Here is a 22097-nt window from a genome sequence, read left to right as displayed (position 1 = left end):
AACGCGCCTGGGAGGGCTGCGCAGATGCAGGTGCGTGGAGAGCGGGTGGCGGTCGCTGCGCAGGGCGAGCTCCCGTGATGCCGCGGGGCCGGCCAATGGAGGGCCTGTTCCCCGCCCTTGGGCCTGACTCCCGGGAGCGCTTGAACGTCCTCTGCGGCCAGTTCGATCTTGGGTGCACCTGTAGTTTGGTATTCTTAAATTACATAGTACAGTGTTCAAATAATTTGGTTTTGTTTAGCATTAGACTATGAAAAGTTAAAAAAAAAAAAAGTCACCTATGCCCTGCCTTCTTAATTTCATCTTTTTTTTTTTTTTTAAAGATTTTATTTATTTATTTGACAGAGGTCACAAGCAGGCAGAGAGGCAGGCAGAGAGAGAGGGAAGCCGACTCCCCGCTGAGCAGAGAGCCCGATGCAGGGCTCCATCCCAGGACCCTGGGATCTTGTCCTGAGCCAAAGGCAGAGGCTTAACCCACTGAGTCACCCAGGCGCCCCTTGCTTTCATTTCTTAATTTAGGATCGGCTGTTGCTTGCATTCGAGTTGGCGGGCTAAGTTTTAGACGATGCTTTATCGTGAGCAATTCAGGGTTGGGGACTCCGGAAGCCCAAATACCAGGGTTTAACTCTGCCATTCACTAACTGTGATCGTGGACATGCCTCTTAGCCTTTTTGTCCCTCAGTTTTCCTATCTCAAAATGGACTTGGTAGAGTTAGCTACCTCCTACGGTTGCCGGGGATGGCGGTGCGGGTCATAGTGCCTGGCACCTGGAAAAACTCGGTGCATGTTAGCTGCTACTGTTAGTGTGGCAGCAACTCGTATTCACCAATGGGAAAGTCATGCTCTGCTCGACCGAGATCGATGAAGGAATCCGACTTAAAACACATTGTCACTTGCCTCCGGCCTCTTCCACATTTTCGACATGTTTCAGATTTGCTAACATTTAATTAGGGTATTGCCATTTTCTAGTTAAAATGTACATATCTTCAGATACAGGTGAGCAAATTTAACTTTTAAAAAAATACCACAGCTAAATATGAGCTATAAAATAAACTGTATTTGTAGCGTAGGCATTCAAAGCATGGTTATTACTAATTTGCCAGTGGACGTTATTTGGGGTATCATTTGCTCAACAGATTAAAATCCTGCATTTTCCATTAAGTATTAATGAGTGCCTACTATGCTAGGTATTGAAGATTCAGAGAAATGACATAGACCCTCCTTTCAAGAACGTTTTGAGAGTGCTCCAAGTACAGAGATGGCAAGTGCTCATCATGCTGGTGTGGACTATGTGGAAGGTATACCCAACCTTTTCTTTCATTTACAAAGGTGGGGGGAATATTTATTGAGCACCTATTTGCCAGACATTGCTGTGTTGGGAACAAATAACAGTTTCTTTGGAGCTTTCAGTCTAGTGAGAGGACACAGACCATAAACATATAAGAAACTATATACCGTGCCAGGAAATGCTATGAAGAAAAATAAATCAGAAGCAGGGGGATGGAGCCAATGTTGCTATTTTATACCCACTGTCAAGAAAAGACTTCTCCTCTAAGTAATATTGGAAGAAAGACCTGATGAAAGTGAGTGAAGCACAGAAGAGTGTTGTAGGAACAAAAACAGTAGAGGTTCCAAGGAAGCAGCAGAGTGCTTGGCATGCAGGAAGGAGGCCAGAGTAGCCTGCTCGAGGAGGAGGCAGTGAGGTTAGGGTTGCCGTCAAGATTGATCTAGAGCAGTGTTTCTCAGGGGAGGCACTATTAACATTTTGGGCAGGATTAATTCCTTGTTTGGGGGCTGTATGTATTGTAGGATGTTTGACAGCATCCCTTGCCTCTACCCACTAGATGCCAATAGTACCTAGCACCTCTTCCCTGAAGCTAGCAAATTAAGTGAAATAACTGGGTTTAAAAAAACATTGCACATCTAGTCCCTTGCAGGCCATAGTGAAGACTTTCGCTTTTTTACCTCCTGTCTTCATTTTCTGTTATTCTCTCGGTCTCTTACTCCAGACTAGCCACAATGGGCCCCTTGCTATTTGTTCCTTATTTTATTTACTTGAGAGAGAGCAAGCAAGAGAGAGATCATGGGGCTGAGGGAAAGGCAGAGGGAGAGGGAGAAGCAGACTCCTCTTTGAGCAGGGAGCCCAAGCACTGGAGGCTCCACCCCAGGACCCTAGGATCATACCCTGAGCCAAAGGCAGACACTTCACTGTGAACCATCCAGGCGCCTCCCCCAACCCAAGTTAGCATTTCTAACAAGTTCTTGGGTGATGTTTATTTTGCTGCTCTGGGGACCACACTTTAACAATCACTGCTAATAGAAGAAAATGAAACATCAGCCACCTAAGACTTCATCCTTTGTCTCTGAAATCACTGATCCTTGGACAAGTCTGACACTCTCTGTTTGAATGTATTGGAGCCAGCCACTCATGCTCTGTATTTGCAGGAAAAACTGCATGGCAGAATGGAAACTTCATGGCATTATGGTTTTAGGAGGACACATCTGATTTTTTTTTCTTTTTTTTTTTTAAGATTTTATTTATTTATTTGACAGAGAGAGATCACAAGTAGGCAGAGAGACAGGCGGGGTGGGGGGAAGCAGGCTCCCCGCTGAACAGCGAGCCTGATGTGGGGCTCGATCCCAGGACTCTGGGATCATGACCTGAGCTGAAAGCAGAGGCCTTAACCCACTGAGCCACCCAGGCGCCCGCACATCCGATTTTTCAATCCCACCTCTCCTGTGTGACTTAAGTCAAGTTACTTGTTTTTGAGCCTTGGTTTTAAAACACAGTGTTCGTGTCTTTTAACAATTAGGGGTAACATAAATAAATTAGCTATTATGTAATAACTTAGTAAAACAGGAGACATTTCTTCTCCAGGGTGTAGCACTCATAAATAAGGCATTAAGCTCTCCCACTTTAATTCCATGTAGTATTGGATTGCTGCTCCATTTGACATCTTCATATAGAGCCAAAACTTCTGACCTTTTATTAGTTGATTCTTCAAACTGGTATGGAATTTATATTAAGGTCTGAAAAGCAACCTCGTTTATCTTGGAAGCATACTTAGTAGTATTCAATTACTTTCCAGAATTCCTCGTATCTCAGAAAAGAAAAATGAAAAGTCTAGACTAACTCTAATACTTTTATCTAAATACCTCAATACATTTAATAGTCTAAAATCGTATGACCAAAAGCATAGACTGAGAATTTCAGATCTCAGCTCTAGAATGCTTCAGTAACTTTTGCAGTGTTTTTCAAAGCATGTTTGCAATATGTGCAAATCACTGGATATAGCACCATCCTTTCATTTGCTCTGCTATCATCCTATCAAACAAATCCTATCCAGTCTTTTTCTACTTAAGCCCTCATTTTTTTCTAGTTTCAAGTTATAGCAAAGGGTGTACGGGGTTTTCCTTTGTTTCTCAACCAAAAAAATAGGAGCCCTCAATGCCCAAGACCTCACTTTAAAGTACAGATTAATTGGTTTATACATTTTCCCACTGAAATGTTTTTAGGAAGTGATTTTCATCAATATTCACTCCTTGTTTCAAAGTGACTTCTCTGTTTTGAGTTCCACCGATGCACTTCATCTTTGATTTACCAACACAGATAAATCTGTGCACTATCTTTCACTTAGAGAATTCTGATATTTATGTACCTACTAAGTTTGCAGAGGGTACCCTGCAAGTTTGGTTATTAACAAAAACGTTAATAGCCAGCATTGTCAACTTTTAATTCCTGCATGTGGACATTAGTTAAAATAATGTCTAAAATGTTTTATGTAAGCTTCTTGATGTTTCTATTTTAAAAATTTTTTGAAAATCATCTGTGTATGGTAGTATGAACTGAAATAATTTATTCTTATGGGACATAATAGATATTTTCTTATTTACTGCATACTTTAAGCCTAATTTCTTTTGAAGCAGTATGCTACATAAAACTGAACACTTCATTACCAACAAGGACAATGTTTTATTGAACAAGTCTATGTACAGTACAAAAAATTTCTTGAAATGAGACGCTATTGTTGTATTATTGCAGTTCAATGGCTCAGTTTTAATTTGTACTTATAAAATGCAAAGTAAAATAATTTAATATTCAACAAGGAAGCACAAATTTCCTTTCTTGCTGAATCTGTAATATCTTTCACATATTAACAATTCCAAAATGCATATGCAGCATTTAGGCATTCTGAAAAGGTGTTTTTACAGTACCAAATAAATTAAAAGATAAACACTATCATCCCTTTTAGGTTTTTTCATCCATACAACAGTTTAAACCAAACATGAAAGGAGTACGGCTGAACCTTCAACTGTGATTTGAAAAGAATCACAAGTTCAATGTTTTAAGTTACCTACTCATTATATAATCGATGGTTTAAAAAAATGAATATGGCTAAAGCCCAAAGTACCAGTGTCCTTGTCCACGAAGATCCCGCTTTTCTGTAATATCTGAGCGGCAAAAATTCAGATTTGCTCTTTTGTTGACCTTACTGAAACAGCAGAAAGTTTATAGTTAATGATTTGAAGGAAATTTTTATTAAAAAAAATGATTGAAACTTGGTCCATGTAAGATAAGCATATCCTCAAAATAGAAGGAATAGAAAGTAAAAGAGAAGAATCTGAGGAATAAGAAAGCTTCCTTTTCTTCTAAATCCCAAATCAGAACTGTTGGAAGTTTATGCACCCCACAAAAGCAAAACGATTTAAGTTTATGCTTTATAAGACATAAATAATGAAATGTACACATACTTTCAATAGCAATTATTTGATAAGTATATAAAGAGATTTAGAACAGCATGGCCAAATAGATTTTTGTAAAACATTCCTTGATTTAATTATGTATAAACCGATTTGATCTAAGTGTTTCAAAAACAGTTTTCCCTTAGCAACACCAACGTAGAACTAAATACTCAAATTAAAGACAAAATTAACAAGTGGAATATGTTTAAAACATCTTGGTATGAACTCCAGAATGAATGAAACTAATTTGCAGCACGGATTTGTCAACAGATACAACTTATAAAAAATAAAAAGTTAAAAAATGTGATAAAATATTAAGATGTAAATTTTACACTTCTGGAAAATGTACAAAGCAGAAATTATATTTCAAAAAAACTTCATGGTCCAAATGAACTAGTTTCCAAACAAACTCTTTATTACATGATGAATTTTATACTGAACTGAATAGAACTCAAGTATTGTATTTTCAGGATCAGGAAGTACAGAAAGTGTTTTTTGTTTTTTTTTTTTTTTTTCCTCCTTTGAACTGACCCTAAAGGATTAAAAAATCTGATTGAGTTGTGTTTACTTATCTGTTATTTAAATGTAAATTCCACAGCCTAATGTAGGCTACACACACAGAACAAAAACCTTAATTTGATTGAAATGGACTCGTGACTATCAATTGCATAGTAGTGAATGAATAAATAATAAAATTGGGCTTTTTTTTTTTTTTTGAGATCTTTCACGACCTGGAAATCCCAATTTAATAAAGTTGGGATGCTATGTTGAAAAAAATATCCCCTTCCTTAGTGACTTCATTCAAGAAGTTTAATATCCAAAAATTTGTAATAGTAGAATCCAATAAGATTATCTGCTTTGAACAAAAATATATGAGTTGGAAAAACTGGAATATGTGGTTGACCATGGTGCATTAGTAGCTCCATTTTTTAAGAATCTGCCTTTGCATTTTTGTTCATTTTATCCCTGCTATAGATTAACACACTAACAGGTAAAAGAAGGGTCTTTTTAAGCTTCCTCTTCTAGAGAATGTACAAGTGGAACACATCTGAGTGGGTATTTTAAAAAACATTTTGTGTTTTAACAATTCATTGCCTAGTAAGTTAAAATCTTCCTTAGGAAAATTACTGGTCATCAAGGAAAATAAAAGCATTAATATATCTTAACTGTGTTCCTGCTGTGCAAATTTTTGTGTAAATATTTCCTTTTACATATAAAAATTACTATTCGGACCAAATTCATCACTAATAAATTAAGAAAGCATGAGTAGTATGGCTTATTTTAGAATTAACTCTCCTAACTGAATAAAACCAATGAATTCTTGACCTGATTTTAGCTGACATATTTTTTTTTTACAGCCAGTTATTTTGATAGGACTGTACTTAGATAACTCACATTAATGTCTAAAAGGACCTTACTATGAATCATCAAGCAATGTCCTAATAACACTACTCTATATACAAATAGAAATATCCCAGTGTGCTTATACCATTATTCACATTGAGTTATTTGCAATTCAGTGTTTTCCTTCAATTAGATAGCCTTTGTGGTCTTAGATTCCTCCCAGCTCTCCCCAGAGTTACTGATGGTACTTTTTCTATTTAACTGACACTGCTGCCTTTAAAAACAATTCACTGATACTACAAAAATGGAAAGTGGAAGGTTCTATTAAGAGTTTATTAGCAAAGTGTTTTGTTTCTTTCTTTTTTTTTTTTTTAATTTTCAATGCTGGCATAACATTCACTGAACTCTGTTCTGTATGATCAACCAACTTGGAAATAAGTTACAATCTTCTATGGATAGCATGGCGGTGAATCAAGTTTTATTTTCATGTATCATTTTCTAAATTATAATAAACCAAATAGCAATAGTTCTTTAAACCCTGTTTGAAAAGGGAGGACATAATCTGATTATGTATGACAAGAAAACAAATCTCATTTGTAGAATACTTTTAAGTTGTTTATTGTAAACCAACCCCTCCCCCCTTCTTTTTTAATAATGGATTAACTTTTCCCTTTCTGTAAGGCCATAGCTGGTATTTCTTTCTGACTAGTTGCCTGAACACGTTTCTCATATAAGTGAAACCGAACATGGTGCAATAATAGTCATCAACTTTTTTAAAAAATGTGGTTTTCTGGATAACTGGTACTTTGGGAGTTTTGTAATAACCCTTTTGGAGTCTAAACCAGCACATCTCCTCTCTGAGTTCATTCTAGAAAATGTGCTTTTGTCTTTATCTTTAGTAATCCAAGACCGCTTGAAAATTAAGGCCATCAGGAAAATAGCAAACTGATGATGCAATTTCTTGCAGTGCTTTTTTCACACTACTGCTTGATCGACAGATCTTTCTGAAACATTTTTATCAGGCACCTGTAAAACAGAACATTTCTGTTAATTCAAATTTTATAGTTCAACTGGAATTCTAAGTCAGATTTCTCTTTATGTTCTTACTCATTCAAAAAAATACTAATAATAGTAGAAAGGCAAGATCTTGTTTTGCTCAGTTTTGTCTTTCAATTATTTTCTGGTTCTTTTTCACATCTGTTTCTGTAAAGCAGCTCAACTTCACTTGGTTTATATTCTGGCATGCAAATGAAAAGATGTCCATTACAATTACTCTGTTTCTAAAACTTTTATCACATGAAACTAGGATTGAAGAAATGCCTTAGACACAGTGAATGCATATGATCAAGAAGTATGAAAAACTGTGTTCAAGTTCTGACATCTACAAGTTCATAGACTATACCTATGCAAATTACTTAACTTGTGAAATGTCAGTTGCCTGATCTATAAAACAGGATTAGTAACATCACCTAACAGTGTCTGTATGAATTAAAAGAAATAATGTATGGGGTGGTGCTTTATCATCTGTGCAATACAAATGTTAACTTCTTAACCTCATAAAGATCTATGGCATTTTCTATTTCTACAGATAGATCTATTGAGAAGACAGAAGACTTACTTTCATCATCTGAATCAAATCCAAAGAGTGTCTGACATTTCTTTTGTGCAAGGTGAGCCTCAAGTGCTTCTGCATTACAGTAGGTGGTCAGGCATTTGCCACATCTTAATCTTTTCACGGATTTTTTACAGACGTTATCTTGATCAGAACAGGCATCTACTCTATCAGTCAGAAATTTTCTGCGTTTTGGCATACTAAGGTACCGTTCATCAAGGTAACTGGGAGGCAGTGGTCTGACATACGGCTTTGTTAAAATTAAGCCATATGAAGTGTGTTCACTCGTCAGATTTGGTTTGGAAGGTGCCTGAGATACTGGCGGGGTATTATGTTCTTGTGGTACGACACTGGGTAAAATGGAACCGTTTTCTGTCCTGATTCTATTTGTATCCATTTTCAAAGCAGGATCTGACGAAACTAAAGGTGTCTGCTCTATTCCACTGTGTCCATTGACTAAATCACTAATACTACAATTATTTTCAGAATTTGGCTCTCTGTCAGGCATCTTTTGGTCTGTCAAGCTTATATCAGAAACAGTGTCATCAGAATGTTCATTTCCATTCTGAACTAAACCATCTGTTTTCTTTTCCATACTTTCTGTACATGTCTTTGGTTCTGTGGAATCTTTCCTTGATTTGCTAGTAGAAACTGGCAGACTAATAGTTTGTTTCTCATTACTAGATGAGTCTTTTTCCTGATGATTAGGATTTGAGTCTGTAAGAACATCCCAAAGAATTGTTTCACTTGGTTGTGCAGATGATTCTGGTGTTTTACTTAAATAATGCTGAGCCTCATGTTCATATAGGAGAGGAAGATCTTCAAAAAGCTCATGGCACTCTGGAAAACTACACTGAGCTTGAAATATCCTATGACTTTTTGTGTGCTGAGCAAGCTGGACCGGCAACTTAAATGACTCATTGCAATTAAAATGCAAACAAAAATACACATTTGGATAGCTGTGTCGATTAAGGTGATCGATAAAATGTTGAGAATCTTCAAACTGCCTCTGACAGAATTTGCATTTCCCTTTGCTCCACTTCATTACTGTTTGCCGCACATTTAAATCCGTTGGATGTACAGTCCTTGCATGTTTATTTAGAAAGCCAATTCTTTTAAATATCCTGACACAACCAAGAGCAGGGCACTTAAAGTTTCCTTCTGGATCTGTAGCATATATGTCTTTCGGATGGCACACAGTTCCATTGATTTTATGGAGTACTGAAGTTTCTTGATTCAGGTCATAATCGTCATCTTCGTAATCACCTTCTTCATCCTCTTCCTCCTCATAGTCATCCTCACATACAGGCAAAGGCTCTGAGACGTTATTTAAAGAAGTCTCAGGACTTCCATTCTCAATCATGTTTTCAATAACCTCTTCCGAGACACTTACGGGAATTTCAATGAACTCAGCCACATGTGCAGGAATGACTTCTTTGTTTCCATCACTGGAAGCAGTAATTGTCTCTATTTCCAAATCTTTACTACCAGAATTCCCATTTTCAAATGAAATGAAAGTATCTGAACAATTTACTTCTTCCAAAGCAGGGATTTCCTGATCCTCTTGTTGGGCTGCAGCAATTTGCTGTCTTTGTATTTTTTTAACATGATTCTTTAAATGCTTCTGCATAAGTCCTCTGTTTCTAAATTTCCTACCACATATTACGCAAGAAAAACTGCCCTTTTTCTGATGAGCCTGGGCATGCCTTACAATGTGACCACCTAGAAATTCTTTGTTACATAACATACACCGATGCCTTGGGACATTGTGATCTACTTTGGAAACATTAAGAGCCATAAGATTTCTCTTCGTATTAATGTGACCCTTAGGTTGCACTCTAGGTATATCATCAGGATCAAGCTCTCCAGTGCTCTGGTCTGTAAGAAAGTCCAGCCCTTCATCTAAACCTTGCTGTTCCACTGCCTTCTTTAGATTACCTATGGAGTTTTCCAGTGTACTTTCATTTAGAAATCTAACTGCTGATTTATCACTCAATAATGCTACACAGTTTTTCTTAATCATTACAAAGTTCCAGAATTCGGGATCAAAAAACAATCCCTTTTTCAAAATTGGAAGCAATTCAAAACGAACACGATTTTGAACACTACTTGTGCCTTCATTATATTCCTCATCTGGACGTTTGTAAAGCTCTTCAACAGTACGATAAGCTTCCAAGGAGCGCTCAAGAAAAAATATTGAGAGTGCACAAATCCTGAGGATCTCCAAATCATTTGGCAAAAAATGTGCAATTGTTTTATAAATTAAACATTTAGTTTTGGGATCATCATGAAGATCTAGTTGTAGAGCACAACCGCATATTTCCACACAGATCTGTAGGCCATCTTCTTCAACCTAGAAAAGGAAAAATATTACTAAGTACCTTTGTAAAACAAAACAAAACAAAACAAAAAAAAACCTGTTATACTTTTATCCTTTTAAACTACAACTCTCTAGGACATCTGGGTGGCTCAGTCAATTAAGTGTCTGCCTCTAGCTCAGGTTATGTTTTGAAGGTCCTGGGAAGAGTCCCACATTGGGCTCCTTGCTCAGCAGGTAGCCTGCTTCTCCCTCTGCCAGCAGCTCCCCCTGTTTGTGCTCCCTCTCTCTGACAAATACATACATAAAATCTTTTAAAAAAATAAAATAAAATACAACTCTGAAATGAGAACTGAATAAACACTGTATTACAAATGTGCAACTTTTAATATTTAAGTAAAATCTTTCTTTTTAAACTTGAGAATAATCTGGAAGAGACAGCATTTTAGCTTCCAATTTATTTAATTTTCAAATTTGACAATTCTTACTAACCATTATACTAAATGCCTCATAACAGATCCAGTCCCATTTATTTTAGGTACCCATCTCATATTTTGAGGCAGAAGGCTGAATTAAATGTATTTAAACCATTTATCAATTTTAACATGTCAATGTTAAAAAGAACTATATTTTTTAAATATAGAAACTTGTAAGTCTGCATTAAAAAGATTACTTGTTAAATATTATTATTTATCCACATAAGAGGAAAAGCGTGGCCCACATGAACAGGGCAATTACAATCTTTGAAAATCTAATAAAAATCAGAATAATGAACCTACTTGAAAATGATCTGAAAATTATTCAAGCTTTGAAACTTGTACTGATGACTCAAAGATAACTACACCTGAATTTATTGCCAACTCAAATGATAAATAGATTTGGAATGACATAAATACTTCTGTGAATAGAAAAAGACAGTAATAGTATGACTTTAAAAGTGTGTGTGAGAACTGCCTGCATTTGGTATAATATAGATGACAGGGAGGAACACGACCCTGCCACCAGCCTCATGTCTTCATCATCCCTTACATGCTGTCTAACCCTACTTAATTACTTCAGTTCTATAAGCAGACCTTAATTTTGCACATCATAATCCCACTTTATCTAGCTAGTAAATTCCTATCTATTTCCTGTTCATTCTTTGAGAATCAGTTTTACTCTTAAAAGTTTTTCTCCCCATTCATTCTGGCCCCACAGAGTTAAACATACCCTTTTCTTTCCACTAAGAATATTATTTCTAAAAAGCACATACTTATTTATAAAAAGCACATACATAATTGTTTTGTAACTGTGTATACCCCTACCCCCTGACTTTGAATTCTTTTTTTTTTTTTTTAAAGATTTTATTTATTTATTTGACAGAGAGAAATCACAAGTAGGTGGAGAGGCAGGCAGAGAGAGAGAGAGAAGCAGGCTCCCTGCTGAGCAGAGAGCCCAATGCGGAACTCGATCCCAGGACCCTGAGATCATGACCTGAGCCGAAGGCAGTGGCTTAACCCACTGAGCCACCCAGGTGCCCCTTGAATTCTTAAACCACAGGAATAGTAACTTGGTTTTTTTTTATCTTCTCCTATCATTAGCATAGAAGCTGGCTTTTAGTGACCTCTGAATAAAGTATGCAAATGTAAATGGGATCAGATCTGTTATACTGACTTTGGCTTCCTCCTATAAATCCATCATTTCACCTTGGAATCCTTTTCTGAATTCAGATTTCTTATTTCTGATTATCTGTTACAATCAGATATTTCCATCTAGATTTTCCAGATATAGGGAATTCTGGTCTGCTTCAAAACAAAATTCCTTATCTTCTAAGTTCTATCTATATCTTCTGTCTTAACTCATGAATTATCATGTACCCAGTTGCCCAAGTCTAAAATTTTAAGATCACAAACAACAACAGACTACTTCCTTACCAGAAATCCTTCAACAATTCCAGTATATTTATAGAGTTAAGTTCTCATTTTCAGTGCAGCATGCAAGCCCCTTAAGGATTTCTACCAACCACTCGCCACTCCGCACCTTCCTCCAGTCTGAGTAGCCTCATCTCCCACACAGCTCCCCACATTAATGCCGATGGAGAGTTGTGAGAAAAGTAATACAAAGAGGCAGAAATGCTCTGTAAACTACAAAATCCTCTACATGTTAGTATTACCCTTCTCAATCATTCAAAACGCAGCTTAAAGCTCTTCCTCTGTGAAGCCTTTTCAGATATGCCATCTGTAATGTCTCATTCTTCTGAACTCAGACATCATTGTTTGTGCCTCTTTACACAGTACTGGAGCACACAAATGATTTATTCCATGAGTAGAGATGTTTTTAGTATAGTTAAGTACATTTCAATATTTATTTCATCTTTGAATTTTTCCTCTTATATTCTCAGGTTGACTAGACATGAAAAAAAGAAAGCTTTATGGTAACTATGAACTTCACCTATATTGTGAACTTTTTATAACAATCTTTCAATTTGTGGTGCAAATCAGAATCCTATGTAAAAATTACGTATGATACTTTTTTTTTTTTTTAAGTTTTACAGGTGATTCTGGTGCACTTCAAATGTTGAAAAGGATTCTATAGCATACTTTTTTTCCCCCTTTTTGAGGGGGATAGAGGTTAACTTTGACAATGCATTTGAATGACATTCTACTATTTAATAATGAAGCTATGAATCCAGTTAGTAAATAGGAAATGTATAAAACTTTGAATACAATGCTGCTAACTTTATATCAGAGGGGTATAATCACTACATGGTCATACACCTAATGAGTGACATGATAATGTGATAAATGCGAAATTCTATTAAAAAATTTTAAATATATTATTTTAATGGATGCCTCTTATATATTTAAAAGTAACCCACACAGAGATTCAGCTAAATGGAGCTACCTGAAGTGTATGGTAAGCTTTATCTTTCTTATCTTTGTATTCAAAGTTCTGTTAATATTTGAGGGGAAAAAGTTAAAAGATCTGCAGGATCCCATTTCATGTTTATGTAAGAATCTTATGTACAACTGTACCCACTTTTAAGTGAACCATGAAGAACTTACTTCAGGACTATTTTTAAAAACAGGTAATGGGTTTCACTATTACTTTAAACAAATACTCTAAAAATGTGTCAGGTTTCAGAAATGCCTCAAAATTCACTGTTCCTTTTTATCTGAACACCAAACTTAAAACTATGAACTGTATTTTTCTGTGAAAGTGAGCAGGTATTACCTATGGTTATACAAAATTCATTTGCAAATAAGAGTTTGCAAACAGGACTTAGGATAGTTTTAAAAGTGATAAACTTATTTAAGAAAAGAGGGAACAGCTTCTTATGGAAGCAGTTGTTCCCATATTAAATTTTAAGTAACACCAAACTGGCAGTTTTTCTGTCTTTTTTTCAGTTATTTTTACTTATGTATACCCTCAGTACCATGTTGGAAGTTTGAGGTTGGGGGAAAGGAAAGACGTAATACATGGAGAATGTAGCCTTAAAATCCTCCTTCCCTTCAAATAAATTTTATCATAAAAGATTCAAGATTTGGTGAACCGTCATTTAAAATTCATTTAAAATTAAGGGATAAATATATCCTATTTACCTCATCTTTAATGATTTTCATGAAAGGAAATATGACTCTCACATTAGTTGCTGTTCTTAAAAGCTGGTAGCATTGATCTACAAAAACTTGTTTTGAAGGATTAGACTTAAGCTGAAGTTTACTCCATATGAAAATCAACTCCCTGTAAATGAGAAAAAAAGAGAAATATCAAAAACACAGTTTATTCAAATATAGATATTAGCGATCTTTTGCTAGTTCTATTAAGTACCCTGGCTGGAGTGTATACAAAGTGGGTGTAAATGGGTATTATGTTAATCTCCAAGCTACTTCTGCTGCCTGGGTGGGACTAGAAGAATCTAGAAGAAAACAGAGATCAGAAACTGGAACACAGTGGTAAGGAATGAATCCTCCTCATATGCTGACAAACCTGCACCTCTAGTACATGATAAATTCTAATCCCTGTGTACCAATATTAATGATACTACTTTAAAAAAATAAACTTTGGTCTTTAATACCTACTTGTAAATTCAGAGATCAATTTTGTACACTTTCTGCAAAGAAATGCTCATTATTTTTCATTTTCAATCTATGAAGATACCCAAAGTACTATAGGTTAAATTGTAAAATATTGTAGGTTGGACTCTGAAATTTTATGTTTATAGTATTTCACAGATAGATTCTTTTCTAAATATGGCCACTATTATATAGACAAGGAAGGAGTTTGGGACAAAGGAATTCATAAGATATAACTGATATATTTAGATATCATACGCTAGTAAATTATAACTCTTTAAAATGTATCAAGTGACATAAAGCATCATATTCTAAAGAGTATTAAAATAACTGATTAATTTTTTTAAGTGATTTACTGAGTAGTATACTTTGAGCCCAACACATATAGCTATTAAATCTAAGTAAGGACAGCTTAACTATTATCATGAAGGTGCACATTGTCTACTTAGACAATACAGAAAGCACAAAAGTGAAAATGATAGCAAGCAACATAGAAGACAAAACCAAAATTCTACTTCCATTTCCTTCTAGCAATGTGGGTGTTCTCGAGTTTCAGTCCACAACCCCACTTTTTTTGCATACATAAAATCTCACCAGTTTTCACACCTTGCTCTCAAATGTCTAGCTCTGGCTTCTCTCCCTATTTACATGCCTGGGTATTTCAATTTAAATTGCTGTGTATCACCAGAATCCACTAAGAACAAATAATACTCCCGCAAAATAGATTATCTTTTCCTAGGTCAGTCAATGACACTGAACGTTACTCAAACCTGTTTGGTTCTAATCTATTTATTTCCCACAGCCTATGTATTTCAATTATATTTTTGTCCACAACCATTCCATGCTCTCTCAGTGCTACTACCTTAGCTTCTCTAATCTTACATATGGACTTCTGCAGCGGTTGATAAATGGACTTTCAAATGCTTTCATTCAGTGTATTCCGTATGTCACGTACTATTAACAGCAACAAAAACATAGGTTTTGGGGTCAGAAGGATAGGATTTTAATCCTGTGCACTCTTCAAGGTTAATTAGTTAATGTGCTCTGTTTATTCTCATTTTGTTTATGGTAGTTTACTGTACTTGGAAAGTACCTCATTTCTAAGATAAGCTTATCTTTCAAAGTCCTGATCGTGTAACTTCTTCATGAATGCCTTCATGAATAGCCCAAACTGAAATGGTAACTACTTCAGAACAGATCTTATCTCTCTTGTTGATCTCATACCTTTCTTATAGTTCCTCATTGCAATTTTGTAGGTCCTATTCCCCCAACTATTACTACATTGTAAAGCTCAGTAACACATTATATAGGGGAAGTAGTGGCAAGAACATAAGACTGGGAATAAAAGAGTTCTTAAGAGGACATTGTATACTAACCAGTGTGATACTACCCAGTTCTCAGTGAGCCACCTTTCTCTGGAAGTAGTCCTACTGAACAAGGTTGGAATTCCAGTAGCCATGTTTCCTATATGAACCTCCTCACCATCCTCAAGATACTAAGTCAGGGGTAGGAAACTGACCCCAGTTAGGCCAGAGTCCCTGGAATGTACTCAACTCTAAACTATGAAGCCTGGAGACTGCTGACATTCCTTCTGATCTGCAGCAGAAGAGCAGTCAGTCAGAGAGAAGAAAAATCAGTGTCCCTGGTAGCAGTTATATTTGGGGATCTACTATATCCCGGCCCCGCCTTTTGTGGTATACCCCAGTATTTTTTCCATGCACTATACCTTTTCCCTAAACTAATTAGACACAGGATGCTATCACTTGCAAACTGACTAGTATATATCCCAACTCCATTTTGTTACTACCTATGTGGCTTTTATCTCTTTTATCCACAGTTTTCTTATACATAAAAAGAACTGAGAGAGGTAAGTGAAAACACCTAGATAAAATGTCTAAATGTCTAGTATATATGTTTAATAAATCACTAATTTCCTATATTCTTTCCTAATTTTTATAGTCTTAGTAGTACCAGGCTGTGAGATTTATGCAATAAATATTTGGTAGTTAAGAAACTGGTAACAAAAAAAAAAAAGTATTCCTAAATGCTAAGAGCATTTAGAGGGAGTCTCTTAAGGAACTGTATTAAGGGAAATTGTAGACATAGAATGAGATGATGGTGGACACTCTAAATAAGAGGTATTTTATGAGAAAAGGGAAGAGGTAGAAGGCAAGCATATTAACTGTTTAAGAAGACATACCAGGGGCGCATGGGTGACTTAGTGGGTTAAGCCTCTGCCCTCGGCTCAGGTCATGATCTTGGGGTCCTGGGATCGAGCCCCGCATTGGGCTCTCTGCTCAGCAGGGAGCCTGCTTCCCCCACCCCTGCCTGCCTCTCTGCCTACTTGTGATCTCTGTCAAATAAATAAAATCTTAAAAAAAAAAAAAAGACATGCCATATCTCTGCAACAGATTTAAAGAGAAAAAAATAAAAAAAAAACGATAGTTGGAAGTTATGGGAGAGTATTCCATTGCATTCAATTTTGCACAGATGGCTATTTAACATATTAGAAATGTATGTATTTATTCTCCAACCTGCTCCAAAAAATAAGTTGGAGACTCCTAATTGTCATCTTTAGAATACAATATTATTATTAGTTTTCTTTTTTGAAAAGGGAGATGTTATTTCCCTTTGTTTCTGTTAATTCAGATGAAACTTGGTGAATAAAATTTAATCTCAAGATCCTAGTAAATTTACCAGGAAAGGGCTACCAATATGGATTTTAGCTTTCTAGCAAGCAAAGCAGGTATCTCAGGATATGGTTATGAAGCTCCATTTTGACTGAATTTACAAAGGGTTCTCAGGTTTTACTTATACAGTGGATTCTGAAGGAAAATTAACATCCTGAAAACCTGTGATAGTCTTCTTTGCTTATAAGCAAACACTGTTTATGAAGCTTACATTTTCTTTTCAAACAGAGGGTCCTTTAGGAAATACAGCACCTATATAGAGTTCAAACACATTTCCCAGGTAGCTAACTACTAATAAAATCATCGACAAGTTGCAGAGAATGCAGGGTATAACAGGATCTCCAGTCACTCTTAAAACATAGATGCTTTTATATATATATTGATCTGTGTGTAGTAAGTAGTATTTAATAGAAGAGGCTGTGAGTCTTCTGTGGGTATGAATCCTGGCTTCATTATTTACTAGTTGTATGGCTTGGACATAATAGTATCTACTCCATAAGATTACTGGAATAAAGAAGGAATGCATATATATATATGAGTATCAGTATATATGAGTAGCTGCTGTTACTATTACTAGTAGTTCTGTCAGCAGTGGTGAGAGAAATGGGATTGGTAACTTGCTCCACTGGCTTCATATAGAGCAAAACTGAGCTGTGGATCAGGTTCTGTCCACAGAGACGGGAGATGAGGTTAAGCTGGTTTGTAGGGAAGGCCAAAATGAAATAGACCACACAGACCTTATAGGCTGGAAAGAATCCTGCTCTTCAATTACGGTAAGAAATCAATTTTAAGAAGCATCAAAAAAGGACCCCAGCAATTCAGAAACATAGAGGAGAGGTAGAAGAAATAAGAGAGCTGGGATCAGAACTCTGAATCAGAACTTCCTACTCAGAAGGAAGGAAAAAGGAACAGGTAGGCAGCTGGGAGTTGCATACCCAGCTCTATTCTTAAAGAGTGCCAGTGGCAGCAAAGATAGGTACTCTTCTGTTTTTACAGAGTAAAATGGTTAGCCAAGAGAAGAAAATAGAGTATCTTCTTGGTCTTTCTGTTTGTTTTATATACTTGAGATTCCAATTTACTTATGAGTTTTTTAAAATGAAAAGGCTAAAGATATCCCATTTAAATAGCTTAATATAGCCAGAGTCAGAACATTCCATTCCTCCTTTCCCCATAGGAAAAGATCTACTATAATAGTCATGACTATATTCTGTTTCTAACTACATATCAAGAAATGATAATACTTTAGGGGTGCCTGGGGTGGCTCAGTTGATTAAGCGCCCTGACTCTTCATTTTGGCCCAGGTCATGATCTCAGGGTTGTGAGGCTGAACCATGGGTTGGTGTGGGGCCTGCTTGAGATTCTCTCTCTCCCTCTCCCTCTCTTACCTCCCCTTTTCTAATAGATAGGAAGGAAAGGAAAGGAAGAGTAAGACTTCAAAAACTATTTCAAATTATATGTCCTACCGCTGTCTCCTGATCCCCTCTATCTGGAATTCTACTTTATATGGTAAACTTTTTAATACCAATTTGCATGATCAATTAAAAATATACTCCCCTAGAAGATAAGCCCACTAGTTTCTAGACTCCGTATTTCTGAGTCTGAAGATTTTAATCTATAAAGTAAGAATATTAAGTGAGTTTATCATTTAAATCCATCTTCAAGCTACTGTTTAAAATATTTAAGAATTTAGGTCCAAGGTGGCGACATAGGGAGACCCTGAACTCAGCTTCTCCAGGGACATACCAAATCTATACCCACTACAGAGCAATTCCTCCTGAAGAACTGAGGAGTGACTCGACAACTTCTGCACAACAAAAGATAGGGAAGCCACATAGAGAATAGCAAGAAAAATAGAGACATTTAACAAAGGGAACTACCACTCCCAACCCTGTGCACTGCAGTGGGGAGTAGTACCGAGTGTCTGTGAACAGATTCATTTACATGTGTGCACATGCACACCGCGCGCGCGCGCACACACACACACACACACACACACACACAGCTGCAGTTTAAAAGGGTAAGTAGAATATAAGGGATCTAGCCCTAGAACTCTGCCAAACGTCAGGAGATGGCTGGAACACTCTCTCTAGGTCAGTGGGGCTGTCAAGCACCACAGTTTACATTCCCCAACCACCTTGACAGCATGGATAGGAACATGGTCCAGGCCCTCTACCACCTCTACCCATACCAGCCCCAACTGTCCCACTGGCAGCTCCAGTGTAGTGTCCACCAGGACACCTGTTGTCAGTGTTCACTATAGCTCCAGACTACCTGACAAGGTAACACAGGCACAAAGCACCATGAAATACTCCAGCCCGCACCACTACAGCTCCAGACAACTTGCCAGGGCACCCCTGGAGCACAGCATCCCAGGGCACTGTAGTCCAACCCGCTTCTGCTCCAGATGCCCCAGGAGGGCAACCCCCTACACAAGAGTATCCCAGGACACCCCAGCTTGTACCGACTTTACCATCTACTGTCACCCTCAATACAGGAGAGCCCTGGGACTACCCTGCACCCACTTCAGTTTCAGCTGTTCTGCCAGTGTACCTTCTGTGCGGAGAACCCCAGCATCACCCCAGTCTAAGCCACTTCAGCTCCGCCCTTCCCACCAGCATGGCCCCAGTACACGGGGCCAGCCACAGCTCTAGCTAGCTAGTCAAAGACAACAGGCACACACAATTTACACAAGAGATGACCAGACACAAGATCATTCCTTCAAGTGTAGAAGCAGCTGTTCCACTTAATTCACAGAAACGGAAACAGAATGTCAAGCAAATGAGGAGACAGAGGAATATGCTCCAAATGAAAGAATAAGGGTGGTGGGGGGAACCTCAGAAAAAGAACTAAATGAAACAGATAAGTGATCCGGCTGATAAAGAGTTCAAAGTAATGGTATAAATATGCTCACCAGATTGGAGAGAAGAGTGGATGAACTCAGTGAGAATTTCATCAAAAAAATAGAAAATATAAAAGAAGAACCAATCAGTGTTAGAAAGTGTAAAAACTGAAGTGTAAACTACATCAGAGGAAATCAACAGATTAGTGAATGCAGAACAGAGCAGCAGTCTGAAAGATAGGATAGAAAGCACCCAAGCTGAATAGCAAAAAGAAAAAAGAGTTTTGAAAAACAAGGATAAGGGATGTCTTAGATAACAACAAGCAAACAGTTACATTTTAGGAGTCCCAGAAGGAGGAGAGAAAGGGGCAGAGAACTTACATGAAGAAATAATAGCTGACAACATCCAGGTTCAGGAGGCACAGAGTTTGAAACAAGATGAACCCAAGGAGGTCCACACCACTACACATAATAATTAAAATGTCAAAGAGGAAGATAAAAACGTACAGTTCCTTACCCAGAACCATGCAATTAAAAGCTCTGAGAGTAGGCAAGAAAACCTGCTTTAAATAACAAGCCCGCTGTGTGACTTTATGTTTACTAAAGTTTTTAAAGAGCTACTTGATACTAGAATGACAGATTTTAAATTCCTTAAGGTTGCTTAGTGCATGTACCTATTTATAATTGTTTGTGTAAATGGTGGGCTGAGGAGCAATGGATGGGGTCAAAGAGTGCTAACGTATGACAGACCTGGTAGTCTGGGAACTAGTTATGAAAATGACTAATTTTCTTGAGGTAGAGAGTGTGGCTACCAGGAGAGTAGAGGGAAGATATATAAACAAGCACTGGTAACTGAAATGTCTTGTTTATGGTGCTTGGTGACTGTGGTTCACTACCTAACTCTGTCTGTGAAGTAAACCTTGTTATAGTGATAGTTTTCAAAAACTATTGTAAGAAATAAACTAGACTGAAGCATAAAATGCAAAATGTATTTAAATTTGACTGATTCCTGAAAGATAAAAATTGATGTTTTTAGGAGTATGGTATCCTTTTAAAGCCCAAATATCTCTTGACTCACTATTCTGGGTATTTTTTATCACTACCAATCACTCTCAAACCAATCTATAACTTTAACTTAACAAGCTGTAACCACCAGGTTAAACAATTTAAATAAACCAGCAGTTTATTTTATTGCTTAAATTTCTTATCTTCAATGACATTAGTACTGGAATTTTTCTCTTCAGAAAAATAAACTTTAGATATAGACAATATATAATAAAGGCTTTGTACGCTATTAAAATTTTCCATTAATATTAAGCTTACCTATTAAAGAGAAGGTTAATGAAAAATATGTATTTCAGAATTTAAAATTCAAAAGTACTGATCAAAAAATGCCCATAGCTGGGATGCCTAGGTGACTGAGTAAGGTCTGACTCTTGATTTTGGCTCAGGTCATGGTCTCAGATGATGAAGTGAAATCAAAGAACTAAATAAATGGATAGCTATTCCATGTTTCCCTGGATAGGAAACTCAATGTTGTCATATCAGTTCCAACTTATCTACAAATTCAATGCAAACCCAATCAAAATCCCACGAGGTTATTTTGTGGGTATCAACAAACAGATTCTAAGGTTTATAATGAGGTTAAAAAAAAAAACCAGAATAACCAATAGAATATTGAAGAACAAAGTAGGAGGACTGATGATACCCCACTTTTTTTTTAAAAAGCCAAAAATAATAAAGACAATGTTGTATTGGTGAAAGAAAAGACTAATATATCAAGAGAACAGAACAGAGAGCCCAGAAACAGGCCCACATAAATACAGTCAACTGATCTTTGATAAATGAGCAAAAGCAATACAATGGAAGTTGACGACAGTCTCATCAACAAATGGTGCTGGAACTGGACATCTACATACAAAAAAAACTGAATCTAGAAACACACTTTATACCTTTCACAAAGATTAAGTCAAAATGGATCACAGACCTAAAAATAAAATGCGAAACTATCAAACTCCTAGAAGATAATGTAAGAGAACACCTAGATGACCCTGGGTATGGTGATGCCTTTTTAAAACATCACAGTCATGATCCACTAAGGAAATAATTGATCTGCTAGACTTTGTTCAAAAATTAAAAAGAGAATTAAAAACAGACCACAGATTGGGAGAAAATGTTTGTAAAAGACATATCTGATAAAGGGCTACTATCCATAATAGGAAAAAGACCTTTCAGAACTCAGCAAAAAGAAAACTTATTAATAATTTGATTTAAAATGGGCCAAAAAACTTAACACCTCACCAAAGAAGATATATAGGTAATAAAAAACAAGCACATGAAAAGATGCTCCACATCATATATCGTCAGGGAAATACAGATTAAAACAGGATGCCACTAGACACCTATCAGAATGGCCAAATTCTGGAACACTGACAACTCTCATACATTGCTGGTGGGAATACAAAACAGTACAGCCACTTTGGAAGACAAGTTAGGCTTT

The 22097-nt window shown here is 36.7% G+C and overlaps 1 protein-coding gene across 1 annotated transcript in view; it reads right to left on the bottom strand.

The window, feature by feature from the left end:
* Positions 1-3950: 3950 nt before the first annotated feature.
* The window catches only part of ZNF654 (zinc finger protein 654), an 81999-nt gene continuing 63852 nt past the window's right edge, over positions 3951-22097 (bottom strand). The window contains exons 7-9 of the mRNA XM_044251168.1: positions 13595-13736; positions 7703-10049; positions 3951-7110 (exon numbers count right to left, since the gene is read on the bottom strand). Coding sequence (XP_044107103.1) covers positions 7103-7110; positions 7703-10049; positions 13595-13736 — 2497 coding nt within the window. The 3' untranslated portion in view covers positions 3951-7102. The remainder of the gene's footprint in view (positions 7111-7702; positions 10050-13594; positions 13737-22097) is intronic.

The sequence above is a fragment of the Neovison vison genome, chromosome 6, assembly GCF_020171115.1.
Source record: "Neovison vison isolate M4711 chromosome 6, ASM_NN_V1, whole genome shotgun sequence".
Taxonomy (NCBI): domain Eukaryota; kingdom Metazoa; phylum Chordata; class Mammalia; order Carnivora; family Mustelidae; genus Neogale; species Neogale vison.
Note: the sequence above shows the minus strand (reverse complement) of the source record. Positions and strands in the feature narration are given on the sequence as shown.